This window comes from Anabrus simplex, chromosome 1 (assembly GCF_040414725.1).
Source record: "Anabrus simplex isolate iqAnaSimp1 chromosome 1, ASM4041472v1, whole genome shotgun sequence".
NCBI classification, from domain to species: domain Eukaryota; kingdom Metazoa; phylum Arthropoda; class Insecta; order Orthoptera; family Tettigoniidae; genus Anabrus; species Anabrus simplex.
Window position 1 is genome coordinate 464444752 of NC_090265.1, and position 21030 is coordinate 464465781.

General features: G+C 42.9%; 1 protein-coding gene across 1 annotated transcript in view; it reads right to left on the minus strand.

Moving 5' to 3' along the window:
- The window catches only part of LOC136873580 (dorsal root ganglia homeobox protein), a 110763-nt gene that overhangs the window by 25526 nt on the left and 64207 nt on the right, over window positions 1–21030 (minus strand). The window contains exons 2-3 of the mRNA XM_067146716.2: window positions 7660–7794; window positions 29–140 (exon numbers count right to left, since the gene is read on the minus strand). Of these exons, the coding sequence (XP_067002817.2) occupies window positions 29–140; window positions 7660–7794 (247 nt within the window). The remainder of the gene's footprint in view (window positions 1–28; window positions 141–7659; window positions 7795–21030) is intronic.

Here is a 21030-nt window from a genome sequence, read left to right on the forward strand (position 1 = left end):
TTAAATCATTTATCCATGATTATCTTACCGAGTAGGAGAGGTGGAGTAGCTAGGCCCAAGCAACGCATCCTCCAGGCGTCTTGAAGAAGCTGTAATCGGGCCTGTTTTCGCCACTTGGCTCGCCGGTTTTGAAACCAAACCTGTAAGATATGGAATTAGTGTATTTGACAGTTTTATTTTGAATTTTGTAAGAAAACTAGCGTGGTAGCTTTTCTACAAATAAATAAATAAATAAATAAATAAATAAATAAATAAATAAATAAATAAATAAATAAATAAATAAATAAATAAATAAATAAATAAATAAATAACATATTGCATATTAGAGTTGAAGATGTGGCTAACTGGTTAGCATAATGGCCTTTGGTCGAATGAGTCCCGGGGTCGATTCCTGGCTGGGTTGGGGATTTTAAACTTCATTGGTTATTTCGTCTGGCTGGGTTTTCGTGCCATTTTCAACATTGGATTTCATTCTAGGAAGGGTCCCATTCTCACAGACGCGCAACTCGAAAGACCTGCACCAGGCCTCTCCGGAAATCGCACGCCATTGTTATACACTTCCTTGCAAAACTTAAGGACGAAAGTAACGTTCGCATGCTGTCACTGCCAAGTAACATAGCTCGATAAAACTTGAATCATGCATACGAAGAACTGCTACAGTATGAAAAAAATATGCGGTGAGACAAACAGTCATGACACTTTTATACTAAGGCAGTAAGCTACACGGAAGTCACTGCGACTCATGATGGTCCCCTGGACATTACCAAACGGCGGGGAGGGGGGGGGGAGGGGGCATGGTTTTTAAAAGAGAAACACTTAGACCAACAAAACGATCATGTTCAACAATGTTCCTGGGTGGATTACATATCCTCACTTCTCGCCTGACTGTAGCCGTGTTGAAACACCGGATCCCATGAGATCTCCGAAGTTAAGCAGCATTGGGCGTGGTCAAGATTTGGATGGGTTGCCACGCGCTGTTGGGGGGGGGGGTAAGGGAATGGAGGAGCGGAAAGGAACTGGCCACCCTACCGTACGTAAACTCCGGCTCAGGCATACCTCTGCGGAGGTTCGGACCTGCCTTCGGGCAGAATACACCCTTACCTTACTTCTCGCCTGATGAGGGTACGTTTAGAATCACTACTCAGACTGAATCTGCTCCCATCTGAGAAGAGCACGCGACCACATTTCTTGTCGGCCCAGTCCTGATGCTCTTGGCACCATAACAAACGGCGCCGCCGATGTGCGATTGTCAACGGAACACAGCGTAATAGTCGTCGGGCAAACAGACCACCCCCAGGCAGTCACCGTGCCACTGTGGAGCGTGAGATTGCGTGCCTTGTCGTCTACCCGCTGTTTGATGTGGGTCCCATGTTGCCTGTTGCACAACGTAACGGTCATCTGCTGCTGTAGTTGACCGTGGTCGACCACCTTCTCTCCTTCGGCCAGCAGTGCCTGTGTTTGGGAACGTTCCCCATGCACGGGAAACAATGCTGTGAACAATACAACACCCCTGAGACACTTCGTCCTTCTTCCAGTTTCCCGATGATTCTTCCCAGTGTTAAGTCATCCAAATGTTGTCTCCGGGCCATGTTCTAATGAAGAACACCATCAGAGTGTACCGTAACAGTTAGCTGATTGTCACGTACTGTCTTGTCCCGTTCCTTCAACTGCCTCGTGTTACGGGTCCAGGCCTGTTTAGCACTATAGCAGGGCTTCTCAGAGTGCATGCACTGTGCACGGTGCAAAAGACGACTTCACTTGGTTGACCAGAGTGCAGACTCCCACTCCTCGATTTGGAGCAATAGCGCTGTCTCTCTCTTTCTCCACGCCTGTCTCGCTCGCTCCGCCTGTCTCCCTCTTCCTCACTTGCTCCGTAGCGCTCCAAATCCGAGCCGAGTTGAGCCAAGCTTAACCGAGTAGCCTAGAGACGAAGCGTTCATCCGATCCTCGCCGAGTGGGACCGATGCACTGTGTACAGGAGCTCTGCGCCTCAGTTTGCACGCATGAGATTTTGGACGTTTGAGAGGCCCTGCACTATAGTCTCGTTAACCTCATGCTAGCTATCTGTGCACGAGCGGGAGGCCTCTGGCAACATGCTCCCGCAATTTCATTCACTTCCAGATGATAGTTAATATGTTATGTTACTTTGTCTTCCTCGTCCTTAGGTTTTGCACAGCAGTGTATTATAGATGAAGCCTCCAGGATCTCTGTTAAACTGCAACACTATTATTTTCTTCGTCGTGCTGGACCGTTTCGTTGTTCTATGTGCATCGATTGTAACTACCTTGGGACGATTTTAGCTGACAGGAGAGATAACCTTGGGTTGAACAGGTTTGCAACAGTTCTCTTGATAAAGAATAATGTGTTCGAATCGTCGGGAACCTGCGCGTAAGTACGTAGAGCAACGACAAAGCCCAACCTGGACGTAGAACGTATATGGTTTGTATGGTTATGTTACTCATTTAACTTAATTATTTCATGAATGGAGATAATGTTTGTTGAAGACATGAATTCATCCATTTCAGCAACTTGAATAATTCACTTTTCACTCTTATGCTAATCGGGATGTATTCGTTTTAAACCGTGTCCTTACACACAAAGATCTGAATAATAATAATAATAATAATAATAATAATAATAATAATAATAATAATAATAATAATAATAATAATAATAATAATAATAATAATAATAATAATAATAATAATAATAATAATAATAATAATAATAATAATAATAATAGCGGATGTTGGGTATTCAGACCGAAGGCTGGTTTGACCCTCCTCAGTTCCGCCAACAGCTGTCATAGATAGCCTAGGCGTCACTGAAGAGGCATACTAGGTAAATGAGGAGTGAGGTAGTTTCCCGATGCTTCCCTCACAGAGCCAGAAGTTGCTATTAGATATCAGTCTGCCAAGTCCACTGAAATTTTTGCACCAACCGACCCTATGGGTAATATTTTCACACCATTCATTACAGGGACTGGCTGCGTAAGGAAGTCACTTTCACATTGTCAAATCCAAGGATTAGACTGAGACAAGTCAATGAAAGTAACAAATTTATTCTAGCCCATACCAAAAGACACAGTGCACTCTAAACACTAGATCTCACCAGCAAATAATAATAATAATAATAATAATAATAATAATAATAATAATAATAATAATAATAATAATAATAATTTAATAATAATAATAATAACTTAATAATTCAATGTCCATTTCAATAGCTAATCTTTTTGCTAGTGGCTTTACGTCGCACCGACACAGATAGGTCTTATGGCGGCGATGGGATAGGAAAGGCCTAGGAGTTGGAAGGAAGCGGCTGTGGCCTTAATTAAGGTAGAGCCCCAGCATTTGCCTGGTGTAAAAATGGGAAAACACGCTAAAGCATCTTCAGGGCTGCCGACAGTGGGATTCGAACCCACTATCTCCCGGGTGCAAGCTCACAGCCGCGCACCCCTAACCGCACTGCCAACTCGCCCGGTAATAGCTAATCTTAATGACCGGTTTACAAGTAGACAATGTTTATTACAGTAGTAAGTGGTAAGTTACTACTTAACTCACGTTGGCTAGTTTAAACGTAAGACAGCGTTTAGTACAGTGACAAATTATGTTCTTCGTCGTTCTGACACCTATAGCGAAGAGGTTCCTCTAAGAACCTCGCTGGAAGTAGTTGCGATGCGGGTACTGCTGCCTGTCATAGCAACAGTGTGTAATGTTTACTTTCCTCCAGGCCAGCCTCTTAATAAACAGTAAATGTAACTGATCTTATAGATCAGCTTCCACCTCCATTCCTCTTATCGTGTGATTTTAACGTCCATCACCCTACATGGGGCTCTGATACGCCTTGCCCCTCTGTTGGAAATATTACTAGGAGACCTGGATTTATGTATTTTGAATACAGGTGAACCAACTCATTTCAGCGTATGAAACAAAAATCTATCGAGACTACTCCTCGATGGATTCTTAAAAGTGCTGATTGGCCAAAGTTCACAGCACTAGCTACCTTTACCGACGCAATTGGCCGAAACATATACGGCGATATAACTTACATAACACAAGTTATTCTTGCTGCTGCTGGGAAGTCCATTCCATCCTTTACAGGGACCCCTCTCCGAAAACTCGTTCCTTGGTGGAACGAAGAATTTGCAGCAGCTATCAAAGAACACCGTCGCGCTCATAAACGCTATGGTAGTCAGCCTAATGTGGCCAACTTGGTAACATTTAAAAAACTCCGCGCCCAGGCGCGAGTTCTTATTTCACAGAGTAAGAAAGTTTCATGGGAGAGATACAGTATGTGTCGTCTATGTCGTCACGTACACCGTCATCTTTAGTGTGGACTAAACTTCGATATATTTCGGGTATATAAGGATAATCTTTAGTTCCGGGAATTTCCATTGCAGGCAATATCATCACAGGTTCACCTTGTATTGCTAATCATATAGCCAGTCATTTCGTGGATATATCTGGTTCCGGGAATTACCATCGTGATTTCTTAGTTGTGAAGCGGGAGGCAGAACGTCATCACCTCAGTTTTTCCACTCAAGCTTCAAAGGAATATAACGTGCCCTTTACGGAGTGGGAACTCCGCAGCGCCTTGGCGCTTGGCAAGGACACGGCTCCCGGACCAGGCATGTCCATAACCAGATGTTGAAACACCTTATTGATGATAGTCTTTTATATCTCCTTCGTGTGTTCAACCGAATCTGGGTAGAGGGTGAGTTTCCATCGCAGTGGGGAGAGGGCATAGTAATTCCTGTCCTCAAGCCAGAGCAAAATACTAGGTATGCAGGAAGTTACAGACCTATTGTCTTACAAACTCATTATGTAAGCTTTTTGAGAGGATGGTGAATCGCTGACTTGTGTGGTGCCTGGAGAAAAGAGGACTTTTGTCCTAATACCAATGTGGTTTTCGAGTCGCTCGCTCGACCGCTGACCACTTGGTACGCCTGGAGAGTTCTATTGAGGACGCTTATTTCCGAAATAGCATTTGGTGGCCGTTTTCTTTGACTTAGAAAAGACCTATGACACCACATGGCGATACGGCATCCTTTCAGTCCTGCATCAATAGAATTTACGAGGTTTAATTTTAATTTCGTGTGGCTATTTCTAGCCGAGTGCAGCCCTTGTAAGGCAGACCCTCCGATGAGGGTGGGCGGCATCTGCCATGTGTAGGTAACTGCGTGTTATTGTGGTGGAGGATAGTGTTATGTGTGGTGTGTGAGTTGCAGGGATGTTGGGGACAGCACAAACACCCAGCCCCCGGGCCATTGGAATTAACCAATTTTGGTTAAAATCCCCGACCCGGCCGGGAATCGAACCCGGGACTCTCTGAACCGAAGGCCAGTACGCTGACCATTCAGCCAACGAGTCGGACGTTTACGAGGTAACTTGCCGGTATTTATTGCGAAATTTGTCCCTTCGTCTATTCCGTGTCCAAGTAGGAAGGGCATATTCGAAATACCACGTTCAGGGAAATGGAGTGCCACAGGGATCGGTTCTTAGTGTCATTCTGTTCGCGATTGCCATAAACGGTACTGTCGCTGCTGCTTGTTCAGCAGTGATACCGACGATATTTATGTAAACGATTTTGCTCTGCATTATAGCTCACAAAATATGGCCGTCGCTGAGCGACAATTACAGCAAGCAATTACGAGAGTGGAACAGTGGACCTTAGAGCATGGCTTTAGGTTTTCAAACGCAAAGACCTCTGTTGTACACTTCTGCCGGAAGCGCACTCTTCACTTAGATCCTGAGCTTTTCTTAGAGAATGCCGCTCTTCCTATAGTTGACACCGTTTTCTTGGGCTCCTTTTTGATAGCAGATTATCGTGGGAGCCACACGTGCGGCAATTAAAAGCGAAATGCACTAAGAAGCTTAATATCTTGAAGTTTCTTAGCGGCACTTTTTGGGGGGGCAGAACGCACGGTGCTCCTACGATTTGATAGGACACATATTTTATCCAGGTTGGACTACGGCTGTGCGGAATATGGGTAAGCAAGGCAAAATGTCCTAGCCAAATTGAATAGCATTTCCCCAGCGGAGTTAAGTTTGCAACGGGAGCTTTTCGTACAAGCCCCGTTGCTAGCCTGCTCACTGAATCTGGTGTGCCGCCTTTACACCAGAGGCGCCAGTAAATTCTTCTGTCCTATGCTTCAAATTTGTGACAGATGCCACTTCACCCGAACTATCCTTGCGTATTCCACAGTGGAAACCATCGGCTGTACGCTGCTTACCCTCGAGCAACGTGGCCGGTTGGAATACGCTTGGATAGCAGTCACAGATGATTTGATGTACCTTCGGTTCTTTGTCTTGTCAGACGACCAAGTAAGGTACCTCCTTGGATAATACGACGACTCCAGATCATTCTAAATTTGCACACTGGCCCGAAGGAGAACACGGACCCCTCCATTTATCGGAGAATCTTCCTGTCTGTTGTTGGCCGGTATCCCGACTCGGTCGTTGTTTTCACGGATGGTTCGAAGACAGAGGCGGGAGTAGGCTGTGCGTTCGTTGTTGACAATAAAAGGTTTCTTTTTCCTCTACCGAACATCTGTAGTGTGTACACAGCAGAACTCTATGCCACCTGTGAAGCTCTGGGGGTACACACTGTCCGATGAGCGCCGGCAATTTCTACTGTGTACCGATTCCTTGAACGCACTACAGTCTATATGTACTTGTTTCCCTCGGCACCCTCTGGTACAGTGTGGATCTGCTGGCCGGGTGTTCGGATGCCGGCAGCAGAATTAGGTTTATGTGGCTCCCAAGCCACATGGGTGTAGAGGGAAACGAGTTAGCAGACAAGGCTGCCAAGGAGGCTGTTACCTTGCCCTCGTTGCCTTACAGGGTTCCTGCCAATGACATTCGCTCTCAGCAGAGACATCTGGTTATGTCCCATTGAGAGATGGAGCGACAGCCCACCCCTCTCCCAAATAAGCTGAGAGCGATAAAAGGAACTACGAAAGTATGGGAGACTTCGCTTCGGGCTTCTCGGAGAGAAGCTGTGGTATTATGTCGTCTTCGAATCGGTCATGGCATCGTAACGCTCTCCTACCTATTGAAGGGTGAACGCCCCCCGATGTGTACTTGCGGCGATCATCTAACCGTGGTACACATCCTTACGGAGTGCGTAGACCTGGCCGATCTTCGCCATTTCCCTCATCCTACGAGATGACGAGCAGTCAGCAGACCTTGTCATCCATTTTATGAGTGATAGTGGCCTTTCTTTATCGTATGTAATAATGCATTTTGTATTAGTGTATTTTTATTAACTACGCTTTTATCCCATTGACTCTCTTTTAGTTCGTGATTGCGTATTTTAATGTGTTATTTTAACTTCTTTTATCTCTGTACTCCAAGGCAATGCCTTATTCCATTGTAATCAATATTTTTTATAATTTTATTAGAAAATAAGGCATTGCGAATTAGATCCACTGATTATTTTAATCTCATAATCATTTTCAGCATCATTTATTTTAATTCTAGTCAGTAGATATATTTTAAAATTTTAATTATCATATCCTTTCGTTACATCTGGTATCATTAGGGGCCGATGACCTAGTTGTTAGGCCAGTTCAAACAACAAACATCAAAATCATCATCTTCATCATCATCATGCTTAAAATGGACTATTTAGGTCATTTTTATTAGACAGTACCTGGACACGGGCTTCTGATAAGTTGATACGCAATGCCACCTCTTCTCGCAGAAACACATCTGGATAATGAGTCTTCTGGAAGAGGGACTCCAACTCTTGTAGCTGTTGCGGTGTAAATGTCGTTCGATTTCGTCTCTGTAACACACATAATTACCATATTTTTAAGTAATTATGAGTACACAAAATTAAATCATAAATCTACTTCTCTATGGTATGCTAACATATACTTGTAAGCTTATACTGGGGAAAGACAGCCGAAGTACTTGTAGGAAGATGACAACATCTATCGTCGGTATTCACCAGGAGTTCTTTCTCCTTTACTATTCAACCTTTAACCGACATTTTATTTAAAGAGAAACCTCTAAGACTCGTGTTATACAGTTCGTGGCAACGCCTTCCTTCTAAATACATTCAGATATGCAGACGACACCCATATATTGTAGGAAAGCATGGAATTGATTAATGAAAACAGCACTGTTGAACTGAAATTTAGCCTCACTATTAACTCGTAATGCTCCCTCTGTTTACCAATGGTAGAGTGTTGGCCTCGGAATCCCAAAGTCATGGATTCAAACCCGGTAGAGTCAGATTTTTGAAGGGTGGGAAAAATATCCGTTCGACGTTCCATGTCATAGGATATCGGCGTGTGAAAATCTCTGGTGACACACTTTATGTTCACCCGATAAAATCAATTAAAATCGCCGGGCTGAGTGGCTCAGACGGTTGAGGCGCTGGCCTTCTGACCCTAACGTGGCATGTTCCATCCTGGTTTAGTCCGGTGGTATTTGAAGGTGGTCAAGTACGTCAGCCTCGTGTCAGTAGGTTTACTGGCATGTCAAAGAACTCCTGCGGGACTAAATGCCGGTACCTTGGCGTCTCCGAAAACCGTAAAAGTAGTTAGTGGAGCGTAAAACAATAACAGTAATATTATTAATATTATCAATTATTATAGATTAAAATCAGGCATAGCGCGCCGAACAGCGATCTAGTTTACTTTGTCACCTGGTAGAGTAAAACGAATCGTAATAATAATAATAATAATAATAATAATAATAATAATAATAATAATAATAATAATAATAATAATAATAATAATAATAATAATAATAATAATAATAATAATAATAATAATACGAGGGTTGGAACTTAAATGATGGTAACACTGCTGTGGAGACGCTATGCAACGGAATCTAATATTGTCGCTGATAGCACACGTTGGTTACATACCTACCTTACCTTAGAGCAAATGGACTCGCCCTTCCCACATCACCTGCGTGCGCACAAGCGAGAGAAACACTGTCACTTCTTGTGAGCTAGCGGTCTAATGTAACGTTGTCACTATGTTTTCCAAATAGGAACAACAGAGTTGGATCAAGATTGAATGTGCCAGGGGTCGTACAGCACGACAGTATCATCAAGGTCTTCAAGAGGCTTGCGGGTAATCTGCATTGCTTTACAGAAAAGTGGCACGTTGGGGAAAAGCCTTCAACGATGGTCGGCAAACTGTGGCGGGCATTCATCGGGCAGGTCGTCCTACAAGCGTTACTGGACAGTGATCGAAACCAGATGATTCGTGAGCTCGCCCAAGAAACCGGATTCAATCATACGACTGTGCTTCACATCCTGAAGGAACGCCTGGATATGCGAAAAATTTCATCACAATGGGTTCGGCATGATTTGACGGAAATGCACAAATGGTTGCGTTACGACGCTGCTAAGACGCACTTGGAGCGCTATGAGGGCGAAGGTGAGACTTTCTTACGCCGTATCATAACCCTGGATGAGACATGGGCCAAATCGCACGAGCCAAAACTGAAACGCCAATCGAATGAATGGCGTCATTATGGGTCACCACGAAAGTCAAACGTTCGTCAGAGCCCCAGTACGGTGAAGTTTATGGTGATCCTTGTGTACGACTGTGATGGTGTTAACCTAACGCAGTACATTCCTCCACGGCAGACTGTCAATGTACAGTATTACTATTCGTTTTTGGAGCATCACCTGCGACCAGCTTTGAGAAAGAAGCGGCAACACTTTCTGCAGAATCCACCCATCATTTTGCACGACAATGCTCGGGTACATACAGTGCAAGCTGTGGCTGATATTTTCAGTTGATGGGACTGGGAAGTACTGTACCATCCGCATACTCCGCGGACTTAAGTCCTTGTGACTTCGATTTGATTCCGAAGATGAAGGAACCACTTCGTGGCATTCGCTTCAGAACTGTTGCAGAGATTCGAAAGGCAGTAGACCGCTCCATTCGTACCATCAACAGAACAGGTTTTGCTAAAGGTATACTACGACTTCCATATCGCTGGCAACGGGTTATACACAACGCTGGTGACTACATGGAAGGACAGTAAAGGTTGCTAACATGTAACTCTTTTGTATCTGTTGTAAATAAATAGTTGCCACTATTTAAGTTCCAACCTTCGTAGTATATAATAATAATAATAATAATAATAATAATAATAATAATAATAATAATAATAATAATAATAATAATAATAATAATAATAATAATAATAATAATAATAATTGTACCGGGCGGTACACCTCCACGCCGCGAATTCAAATATTGCGCCAGTTGAAACCTCTCTACAGGAGAAACTCTGAACTTTAAAATCTGTATTAAATCAAAGGTTTCTCGGAAGATGTCTCTACTATAAATTTTGAAGTGTTCTGAACTATGTCTATTTCGATTTGTGTTTGTTTGCTCTGTAGCAAGAAGTGTGGACATTCTCTTCTAGATGTCACTACTTAAAAACTGTAACCGCGCACCCTGCTGCGAAGTGAACGAACTGTTTTTTGAAGAAATTTTGTATCTATAAGTTTGTTCTTTGTTAAATTTCTTTCTTTCATTTTTTGGGTTGGCAATATCGATCTCTGTTTCCGCTAGTTTTAAATTTAGCCAATCCTAAAATTTCTGTAATTAATTTTCCAGCAATAAGGTGTTTCTTCATTGTCCTGTATGTTAGTTTTTGCTGTCGGCCAATAAAAGTTTGTGGGCGGGTTGTTATCATTCATGAAAGGTCTCGTATGTTCCACGAGGGTATATAAACTGCTGATTTTCTTGTCTCCGGGCCACTTCAGTAACATCTTTCGCAGTGTGTGAATATATATAGCAGGGGGCGGGAAGCGCCTCTTTCTCCAAGCAGCAGTTCATCTACAAGGTAATGGCCAGTTAACATCTTCATTTCTTGCTAGCTCAGCAGTTTAACTCTCGGGGAGGGTTCGAAACCTTTAGTATGTAAACTACCCTTTTAAAATGTAAATTCCTCTCTGTCTATCTATAAATTACAAATCTGTAAAGCGGGGATAGAGAGTGCTTCACCCTCTCGAACTCCCCTTCATTTTGAATTTGAGGTGACTATGTTTTTGTAACTGTTTTTCTCTTCCTTCTTAAAGTCTTAAACTTATTTGCCAACTAGTCACCTCCCTAATACGGGATTAGCCCCTATATAACTGGCCGAGTGCCACCTAGGTTTTAAGAAGTTTCATGTAGGAGTGCAAGCTACGCCTCCAGTCAATTTGGTTTTATGGGCCATTTAATTAACCCAGAGTTTGTTTTCTTCATGTGAAGGCCCTGTAGGTTGGGTACAAGATACCCCTGTTTCACTGTATGTTTTCCTTAAGGGCAGCTAGGAATGAAGTTTGTGTAGCCTTTGATAGGCTTTTAAAATTGAGAGCGGGTCTGCTCTTTTCCTCTTAACATTGTAATTAGGAGCAAGTGCTCCTTGTACTTAGGGGTTTTCTGCCCTTTAGCTATTGTGGTGGTGAGCTGAGAGCTCAGAAATTAATCTTGGGGCTTGAAGCCCAAATCTTGTAACAATTGTAATTTCTTAACTTGTTTTCCTGCTACTTGGTACCTGTTACTCTGTTGTTGTTATCTGTTGATTTTGAAAAGAAAATTTAACCTTTGTTAAAGTTGTAAATTAACTTTGCTTCTGTAGTTGAGGCCTATTCCAACCCGTACCTTCTTTCACCTCTGCAAATCCACAAAACTCCATAACAAGTGGTAGCAGAGCGTGGTTGAATGGGTCTCAATTTAGCCCATTTGGATGGCTAAACATTGTTTTCGTTTCGAACTCTAACAATTTTCTCAGTTGCTGGATTTTTTTATTTTTCTAAAATTTTTCTGTCATCATGTCCGGCTCTCGCGACGTCCTCCATTCCGGCTATTTGCGCAAGGAGGAGTTAATTTATGAATTCACCATTAGAAATGTTCAATCTGGAGGCACGGTTGCGGTAGATACCAATAAGCTAAAAGACTCCCTTGATTTGCCTATTACCATCCCGACTTAGGGAGAAAAAGAGATCGGTGACGCTCTCTCCACGATCACTGATAATGCTACTGAGCTAGCATCTGTAGTTAGTTTTTTGAAGTAAGTGATCCATCTCCTAATCAACTCAAAAGAGGCCAGATTGTACCACTTTTATAATAGGGTATGTGATCTATTGTCCTTGAAGTTAAATGACCTTCAGGGTAAGGAAGCTAGTGCTGTTGCTGAAAACATGTCTAAAATGTCTAGTAAAGTTAGCCATTTGTTATCTTGATCTGCTAATTCCAAAAACCGACTAGCCTATGGTAGTAAATATCGTAAGTGGGGAGGATTCCTCTATAGAGGAAGGAGGTAGTACTGCGGAGGCTACCCAACGAACATCTGCCCCATCAGAAACTGTGTCCGATCGTCGCACGTCCATTCCACCCTTCGTGTTAAATAATGCTCCTTCTGAATCTGCTTCTCCGCCACTTAGGCCCCTTCCTACTACGTCCCCGGGTTTCAGCAGTTTGCCCCATCCTTTAGCAATGTTGCTCAGAGGTATTTCTAAGTTTTATGTTAACTCTACCAGTGACGTAATTTCATTCTTAAGGTTTTTAGTTGAGTTTCAGGATCATGCCCTGGTTTTTTCTCTTTCTCCGTGTCAAATTTTGCAGATTATTTATCCCTATGCAATTGGTGTTCTCTCAGACAAGATAGTTAGGGCAATTGCTGAACAGTCATCCATAGAAGACTTCCATGCTCATCTGTTGGCAAATTTTATCCCCGCTCGAGCTAGGTCATCGCTTATTCAAAAGTACTACTACCGAGTACAACGGTTGGATGAAAATTTGGCAGACTTCATCCAAGACATTAAGTTCTACACTAGGGTATTTGCTCTACATTTCCCTGAAGATCAAATTGTACAGGCTATTGTGGAAGGAATTTCACCACCTTATAGATCATACTTGTGTTTTGCATCGCGTCCGCAAACTTTTGCCGAGTTAGAGGCTATGGCTGTCTCAGCCGAAGGAGTTAGATACGCCGATACCTTGCGTGTCGCGAAAGAACCCCCTCCATCCTCTAGTAATTTTCGGCCTCCACCTCCCCGACCCATCACACCCCGTAAATGTTACGCTTGCGGGTCGCCTGACCATCTTCGCAATAAATGTCCATTGATCAAATCTAGTAGGACAAATAATGGAGCAGGTTCATCCCAAGGCTGCTTTAAATGCGGCGCGTTTTCACATATTGCCAAGAACTGCCCTAATGCTAGCAGCACCCCCTCCTGCTCAACTTCTGGTGCAACTTCCACCAAGGCCAATAATAATAAGTGACTAGTGGCTTCGGCTGAGTCGGCTAACCCATCTTTCCGAGGCTCAGCCCCAAGTAAACGTGTCGAAATTTCAGGGAAAACTCAGTCTTCAAATGTATCTTTTGAAGGTCATAAAGAATGTCTTAGGATTGCGGCGGATACCCCCGCACCTGTTCCATTTCTCAAAATTGAATTGAATAATGAGCCCGTAACTGCTCTTTTAGATTTAGGCAGTGTTTGTTCAATTATTTCGGCTGAGTGGTATTCCAAATTAAAATCCATTTGTAAACTTTCTGATCTTTGCTCGCCTTCGGTTCAATATGTTTCGGCTAATTCTTCTCCATTAGAAATTTTAGGTTCCTTAAAGGCCAAAATTCGCATTTCTAAATTTACTTGGAAGGTTAAACTATTGGTGGCAAAGCACTTGTTTTGCCCCATTATATTGGGAGCAGGCTTCATGTCTCACACCGATCTAGTGCTCGACCTTCAGAGCAAGTCGTGCACTTTCAAATTTGACAGTAATTCCAAAATCCTTTTGCTAAAATGTAGTTCTGTGTCATGAGCATCTATTTCGCCTACCCAGGATGAGATGTTGTTAGATCTTAGACATCTACCTGAGGATCAGGCTGATAGTATTCGTAAGCTGTGTCAGTCGTTTCCAGAGGTTTTCTCGGATACTCTTGGTGTTACTGATCTTATTGAATACAAGATTGAGGTTACGGATTCTATCCCAGTCAGATTTCCACCTTATAGGCTATGTCCACCGAAAATGAAGGCGCTGAAAGAAATCATTGATCAGATGCTAAAAGATGGTATTATTCGCCCCTCTAAGTCGGCATACTCTTCGCCGATTTTTCTAGTCCCGAAACTCCAAGGTGGCTTCAGCCCTGTGATTGATTATTGGACTCTCAATCGGAAGGCGGTGTTACAATCTGTGCCCCTTCCCGATCTTCGTTCTTGTTTTTCATGGTTTCGTAAAGCTAAGTTCTTCACCATATTAGACCTCAATCAGGCTTATAACCAGATTCCGCTAGCAGAGGAATCCAAACACCTGACAGCTTTTGCCACAGATTGGAACTTGTACGAATACAACCGCGTGCCTTTTGGGCACCCCACGGGAGCAGCTGTACTCACTAGACTGCTAGACAGGGTCTTCTCCGACATCAAGTTTGAGTACCTGTACCACTATCTTGATGATGTCGTCGTATTTTCGGAGACCTTCGAAGAACACCTAGATCATCTGAGAGAAGTTCTCAATCGCCTTCGTAAGGCTGGGTTAACTGTGAAGTTGTCCAAGGTCGCCTTCGCTAAGCCTTCCATGTCATTCCTAGGCCATATTGTGTCGCCCGATGGTGTTGCAGTCGATCACTCTAGAACACAGGCCATCCGTGATTTCAAGCCTCCCAAGGACATCAAAGGTATTGCTAGGTTCATTGGTATGGTGAATTTCTTCAGGAAATTTATTCCAAATTTCGCCAATAGAGCGGCGCCCTTGAACTTACTACGCAGGAAAGGCGTCAAATTTGAGTGGAGACTTTCTCAACAAGCCGCTTTTGAAGATCTCAAATTAGCTCTGTGTAATGCCCCTGTTCTGGCTATGCTTGATTTCTCGAAGAAATTCATCGTCTAAACCGACGCGTCGTCGTCGGCTGTAGCTGCGGTCCTTCTTCAAGAGACCGAACTAGGGAGGCGACCCATCGCCTATGCATCTAGGACTCTATCGGCTCAAGAAGCCAAGTATTCCATCTATGAGCTCGAAGGTTTGGCAGTCTTATTTGCCTTAGAAAAGTTCCGTCTCTATCTGGAACATGTCAAATTCGACCTGGAGACTGATAATCAAGCCTTAAGCTGGGTCTTAGGTAGGCCGCGTCGTACTGGTCGTATAGCCCGTTGGGCCATCCGAATTTCTGCCTTCCAGTTTGACGTCAGGCATATCAGAGGTACTGAAAATGTTGTCGCAGACGGACTCAGCCGTATGTTTTCCAATGACGTCGCGACCCATGAATCGGTCGATAGTTCATCACCTCCCGAGTCCATGCTATCTGAGGTTAATGCCATCTTAACAGATGCTCCCATGCTCTTTAGGGATATTGAGAAATATCAACGTGAAGATCCAACGCTGGCTCCGATCATGGAAACCCTTTCTTCTGGGGAACATGTCCCTTATGTACTGAGGAATGGTGTTTTATATTGCCCTTCGAGGCATGATAAGACGATGAAAGTTGTAGTTCCAGCTGTTCTTGTACCTATGATCTTCAAGTACTACCATGAGACCCCACTAGGGGGGCACTTAGGCATCTTCAAAACCCGTGAAAAGATCCGTGAAATGTTCATCTGGAAGGGTATGGACGGAGAAATCCGTGAATTGGTAAAATCTTGTAAATCTTGCTTGCTTAGCAAACCCACCATGTCCACCAAGGTAGGCCTATTGTCTTCTCATCAAGCATCGCGCCCTATGGAACGTCTGTATATCGACTACGTCGGACCCTTCCCCCAGTCAAAGGGGAATGCCAACAAGTTCATCCTTGTGTGTGTAGATGGCTTCACTAGATTCTCATGGTTATTTCCGACTAAGCTGGCTACCGCTCAGTCCACCATTTCCTGTTTAAATTCTATCTTTGCTTCTTTTGGTCCTTGTCAATATATCGTGTCCGACAACGCTAAAGCTTTCACTTCAAATCTTTTCCGTAAATTTTGTTTTGATCTATCTATCTCTCATGTAACAACTTCTGCTTACTATCCTCAACCATCCCTGGCTGAACGAGTCAATCGTAATCTGAGGTCGGCGCTGATTGCATATCATCATGAAGATCATTCTAAGTGGGACACGTCCCTGCATTGGTTAGCTTTTGCTTTGAATTCGGCGGTTCATGAATCTCATAAGTTTACTCCAGCTTCCTTGATGTTCAAGTTTGTTCCCAACACGCCGCTCTCTAACCTTTGGTCTCTTAGTGATATTCTACCCGAGACAATAGATCCTGATAACATTAAAGATCTTTGGAAGAAGGCTAAGGCCAACCTTAAAGTGTCTCATGAAAAGGTTAGGGAAAGATATGATCGTGGATTGAGACCCACCAATTTGAATGTAGGCGACCAAGTAATGGTCAAGAATTTTGTTCCCGCGGGCAAGCTTGCCCCCAGATTTCATGGGCCGTGTATTATTCTCGATTTCCTCACACCCGTTACCTTATTATTAAGCAATCCAGCCACCGAGAAGATCTTTAGGGTTCACCTGTCGCAGGTGAAACCTGTGTAATTTCCTCGCTAAATTAGCTGTTTTTTTTTACCTTTTGAATGAAATCTGAAGGTTATATTTTGGTTTCATTTTTGAGGCCTTCTGCCCTTTGAATTATGTTCTTTGTATTTAAATATTCATTGTACAACCTCCCCTGTCAGTTAAACTGCTGTCCTGTCCACCTAGGCCATTACCAAGCTCCCGTCTCCTGCTAAACCACACCAGTGGCTAGTTAAAATGAAATAAAAACCTCCACGCCGCTGGCCCCTCAGCCTCACCACAAAGACTGTACCCTAAAAACATTTCTGTCCAACAAAATTTCTGCAGCCGAGATCTTAATGTTTCAGTGTCCCCGCAGCCGTGCGGCGCCGTACAGCCACTGTGGTGGAGTACGGGCCCGCTCTACTCCAGTGAGGTCAACCAGTGTATGGCGAGTCTGAGTCCTCCTTCCGGCCAAGGCTGATGTGCGGCGCACCACCTGCTAACTGCCCGCGGTCTGTAAACAATCGCCGCGTGTGCGGCGTGCTTCACCACCACTACCCCTCTCATAGTAGCGGGAGAGGTGTATCTCAGGGTACTTGAGGGGTCCGAGCGGCCTCCTCTGAACACAAGCAGCGGCGACTGGTCTGGCCGTCAAACTTAATCAACACTAACGCACTTATTCAGTTACATGGACATTCCATATCCACTATTACGGCGTTTTTGGATTCAACATCAACATCTAGTGGACATAGAAAAATTTTTTTTCTTCTTCCAAGAATTAAGGTTTTCCTTTGGAATTCAATTACTACAACCATAGAGACCTTTCACCAAAAACTGCTACAAAGAAATTCCAAAACTGGATTTTATTTAATCCCACTTATATCCAAATAACTTTTGATTTTCTCTTCTAAATTCTTCAGATCCTCAGTAAAACTTGGACTTTTTTTAAAAACAAATTTTTTGTTTCCTCCTGTGTCACCCCTTGTAAGGACTTTCGGTGGGGGGGGGGGGGGGGAGGACTGTACCGGGCGGTACACCTCCACGCCGCGAATTCAAATATTGCGCCGGTTGAAACCTCTCTACAGGAGAAACTCTGAACTTTAAAATCTGTATTAAATCAAAGGTTTCTCGGAAGATGTCTCTACTGTAAATTTTGAAGTGTTCTGAACTGTGTCTATTTCGATTTGTGTTTGTTTGCTCTGTAGCAAGAAGTGTGGACATTCTCTTCTAGATGTCACTACTTAAAAACTATAACCGTGCACCCTGGTGCGAAGTGAACGAACTGTTTTTTGAAGAAATTTTGTATCTATAAGTTTGTTCTTTGTTAAATTTCTATCTTTCATTCTTTGGGTTGGCAATATCGATCTCTGTTTCCGCCAGTTTTAAATTTAGCCAATCCTAAAATATCTGTAATTAATTTTCCACCAATAAGGTGTTTCTTCATCGTCCTTGTTACCGTGGTTTGGTGGATTAGCAGAGGTGAAAGAAGGTGCTGGGATGAATAGGTCTCAATATACGAAATTAAAGTTAATTTAAAATTTAACAAGGTTATATTTTATTTTTAAGATCAAGAAATAACAAATATAACAGGTACTCAGTAGCCTAGCAACACATCGAGAATGTATAATTATAGTGTTACAGGATGTGGGCTCCGAGAGCCAGACACATAATTCTTGAGCAATTAGCCCAACTTTAGCCAGATACCAGGTTTGACAAAGGGGCAGAAAACCCCAATCATGCCCAGGAGCTCTTGCTCCCTATTACTCAGTAAAGCCTGCTTGAGGCACACAGAAACATTTTTTTTTGGAAGAGCGACCCGCTCTCAAAGTTCCAGCCTATCAAAGGCCACACCAAACTCGACCTTCAAGCTGTCCTCCAAGCACATGAAAACAGTGGTAAAAGTACCCAACCTACTGAGGCCTATTAAGTAAAGAAACAGGTCAATTACATGGCCTCCAAAATACCAAACTGAGAGGAGGCGAAACAGCACTCCTAATACATTTCTTTAAAACCCTATTTGGCACTAGGCCGCTTATGCAAGGGCTAATCCCATACTAAAGAGGTGACTTATATAAGAAAATAATTTATATTACATTAGGAAGTGAAGAAACGGTTGTGAAAATAAGTTCCCCTCAAAGCAATAGGAGTGGGAGCTCGAGAGGGTTAAGCACTCTCTATCCCAATACGTAGTTTAAAGAGATAGAATCTATACCAACTGTCTTTTACATTTTAGAGGAAAGTTACATGGTAAAAGGTATCGAACCTGCCCCGAGAGTTAAACTGCTGAGCTAGCAAGAAAAGAAGTTATTAAAAGGCCATTACCTTATTGAAGAACTGCTGCCCGACGAAAGAGGCGCTTCCCGCCCCCTGCTACATAATTTACACAATGATAGATGTTACTGAAGTGGCGCAGGGACCCGAAAATCAGCAGTTTATATACCCTCGCGGAACATTCGAGACCTTTCATGAATGATAACACCCGCCCACAAGCATTTTATTGGACGGCCAAAAGATTACAAGTCAAAACTGAAGAAGACATCTAGGATTGGTGGAAAATTAATTACAAAAAATACTCATTGGTCGAATTCAAAACTGGCAGAAATAGATGGGTTATACAGCCAACCTAAACAATGACTGAAAGAAATTTTACAACCAACAAACTTATGCATACTAAAATTCTTAAAAAAGTTCTTTCACTTCGCACTAGGGTACACCGTTGTATTTCTTCAGTAGTGCCATCTAGAAGAGAATGTTCACACTTCTCACTACAGAGAAAACAAAAATAAATCGAAGAAGACACAGTTCAGAACTCTTCAAAATTTACAGATAGCGACATCTTCTGATAACCTTTAGAATTAACATGCTTTTTAGAGTTCAGGCTTCCTCCAGTAGAGGAGTTTCAACTGGCGCAAAGTTTGAATTAGCGGCGCGGAGGTGTACCGCCTGGTACAGTCCTGTATGTTAGTTTTTGCTGTCGGCCAATAAAAGTTTGTGGGCGGGTTGTTATCATTCATGAGAGGTCTCGTATGTTCCACGAGGGTATATAAGCTGCTGATTTTCTTGTCTCCGGGCCACTTCAGTAACATCTTTCGCAGTGTGTGAATATATATAGCAGGGGGCGGGAAGCGTCTCTTTCTCCAAGCAGCAGTTCATCTACAAGGTAATGGCCTTGTTAATGTTAACTACATCTTCATTTCTTGCTAGCTCGGCAGTTTAACTCTCGGGGAGGGTTCGGAACCTTTAGTATGTAAACTACCCTTTTAAAATGTAAATTCCTCTCTGTCTATCTATAAATTACAAATCTGTAAAGCGGGGATAGAGAGTGCTTCACCCTCTCGAACTCCCCTTCATTTTGAATTTGAGGTGACTATGTTTTTGTAACCGTTTTTCTCTTCCTTCTTAAAGTCTTAAACTTATTTGCCAACTAGTCACCTCCCTAGTATGGGTTTAGCCCCTGTATAACTGGCCGAGTGCCACCTAGGTTTTAAGAAGTTTCATGTAGGAGTGCAAGCTACGCCTCCAGTCAATTTGGTTTTTTGAGCCATTTAATTAACCCAGAGTTTGTTTTCTTCATGTGAAAGCCCTGTAGGTTGGGTACAAGATACCCCTGTTTCACTGTATGTGTGCCTTAAGGGCAGCTAGGAATGAAGTTTGTGTAGCCTTTGATAGGCTTTTAAAATTGAGAGCGGGTCTGCTCTTTTCCTCTTAACATTGTAATTAGGAGCAAGTGCTCCTCGTACTTAGGGGTTTTCTGCCCTTTAGCTATTGTGGTGGTGAGCTGAGAGCTCAGAAATTAATCTTGGGGCTCGAAGCCCAAATCTTGTAACAATTGTAATTTCTTAACTTGTTTTCCTGCTACTTGGTACCTGTTACTCTGTTGTTGTTATCTGTTGATTTTGAAAAGAAAATTTAACCTTTGTTAAAGTTTTAAATTAACTTTGCTTCTTTAGTTGAGGCCTATTCCAACCCGCACCTTCTTTCATCTCTGCAAATCCACAAAACTCTGTAATAATAATAATAATAATAATAATAATAATAATAATAATAATAATAATAATAATAATAATAATAATAATAAATTTAATCGGTTAAGCACCAAATGTGTCACGAGAGATCTTTTACATGTCGACATCGTACGACATGGAGTGTCGAATGGACATTTTATCGCCATTGAAAATTCAACTGCCTCTACCGGGTTTGAACTCCCAATCTTGGGGTCCGGAAGACGCTCTACTACTTCTACTACTCCACACAGGGAATTGCCATTTTAAAGTGCCTGCTTACAGTAGTTGAAGTCATACGATTATTATAACGTCAGAAAGACCAAATTAATGTGTTCAGCCACAAATCACATAGAAGCAAACTTTCAACGCAGGTTACTGAACGTGTGGGAAAATTCAAAGACCTGGACAACTTAACGGATGATTTAGACTGCGGGACAAGGAATACAAGTCGAACTGTGGAAGCAAGACGAAGCAAATGAAAGCTTTGTTCAGCAATGACAACCCCAACCTCAACCTCAAGCTACGTCAGCGTGTGGTTAAATGTACAAGATAGGAAACTGGGGTAGAAATGAA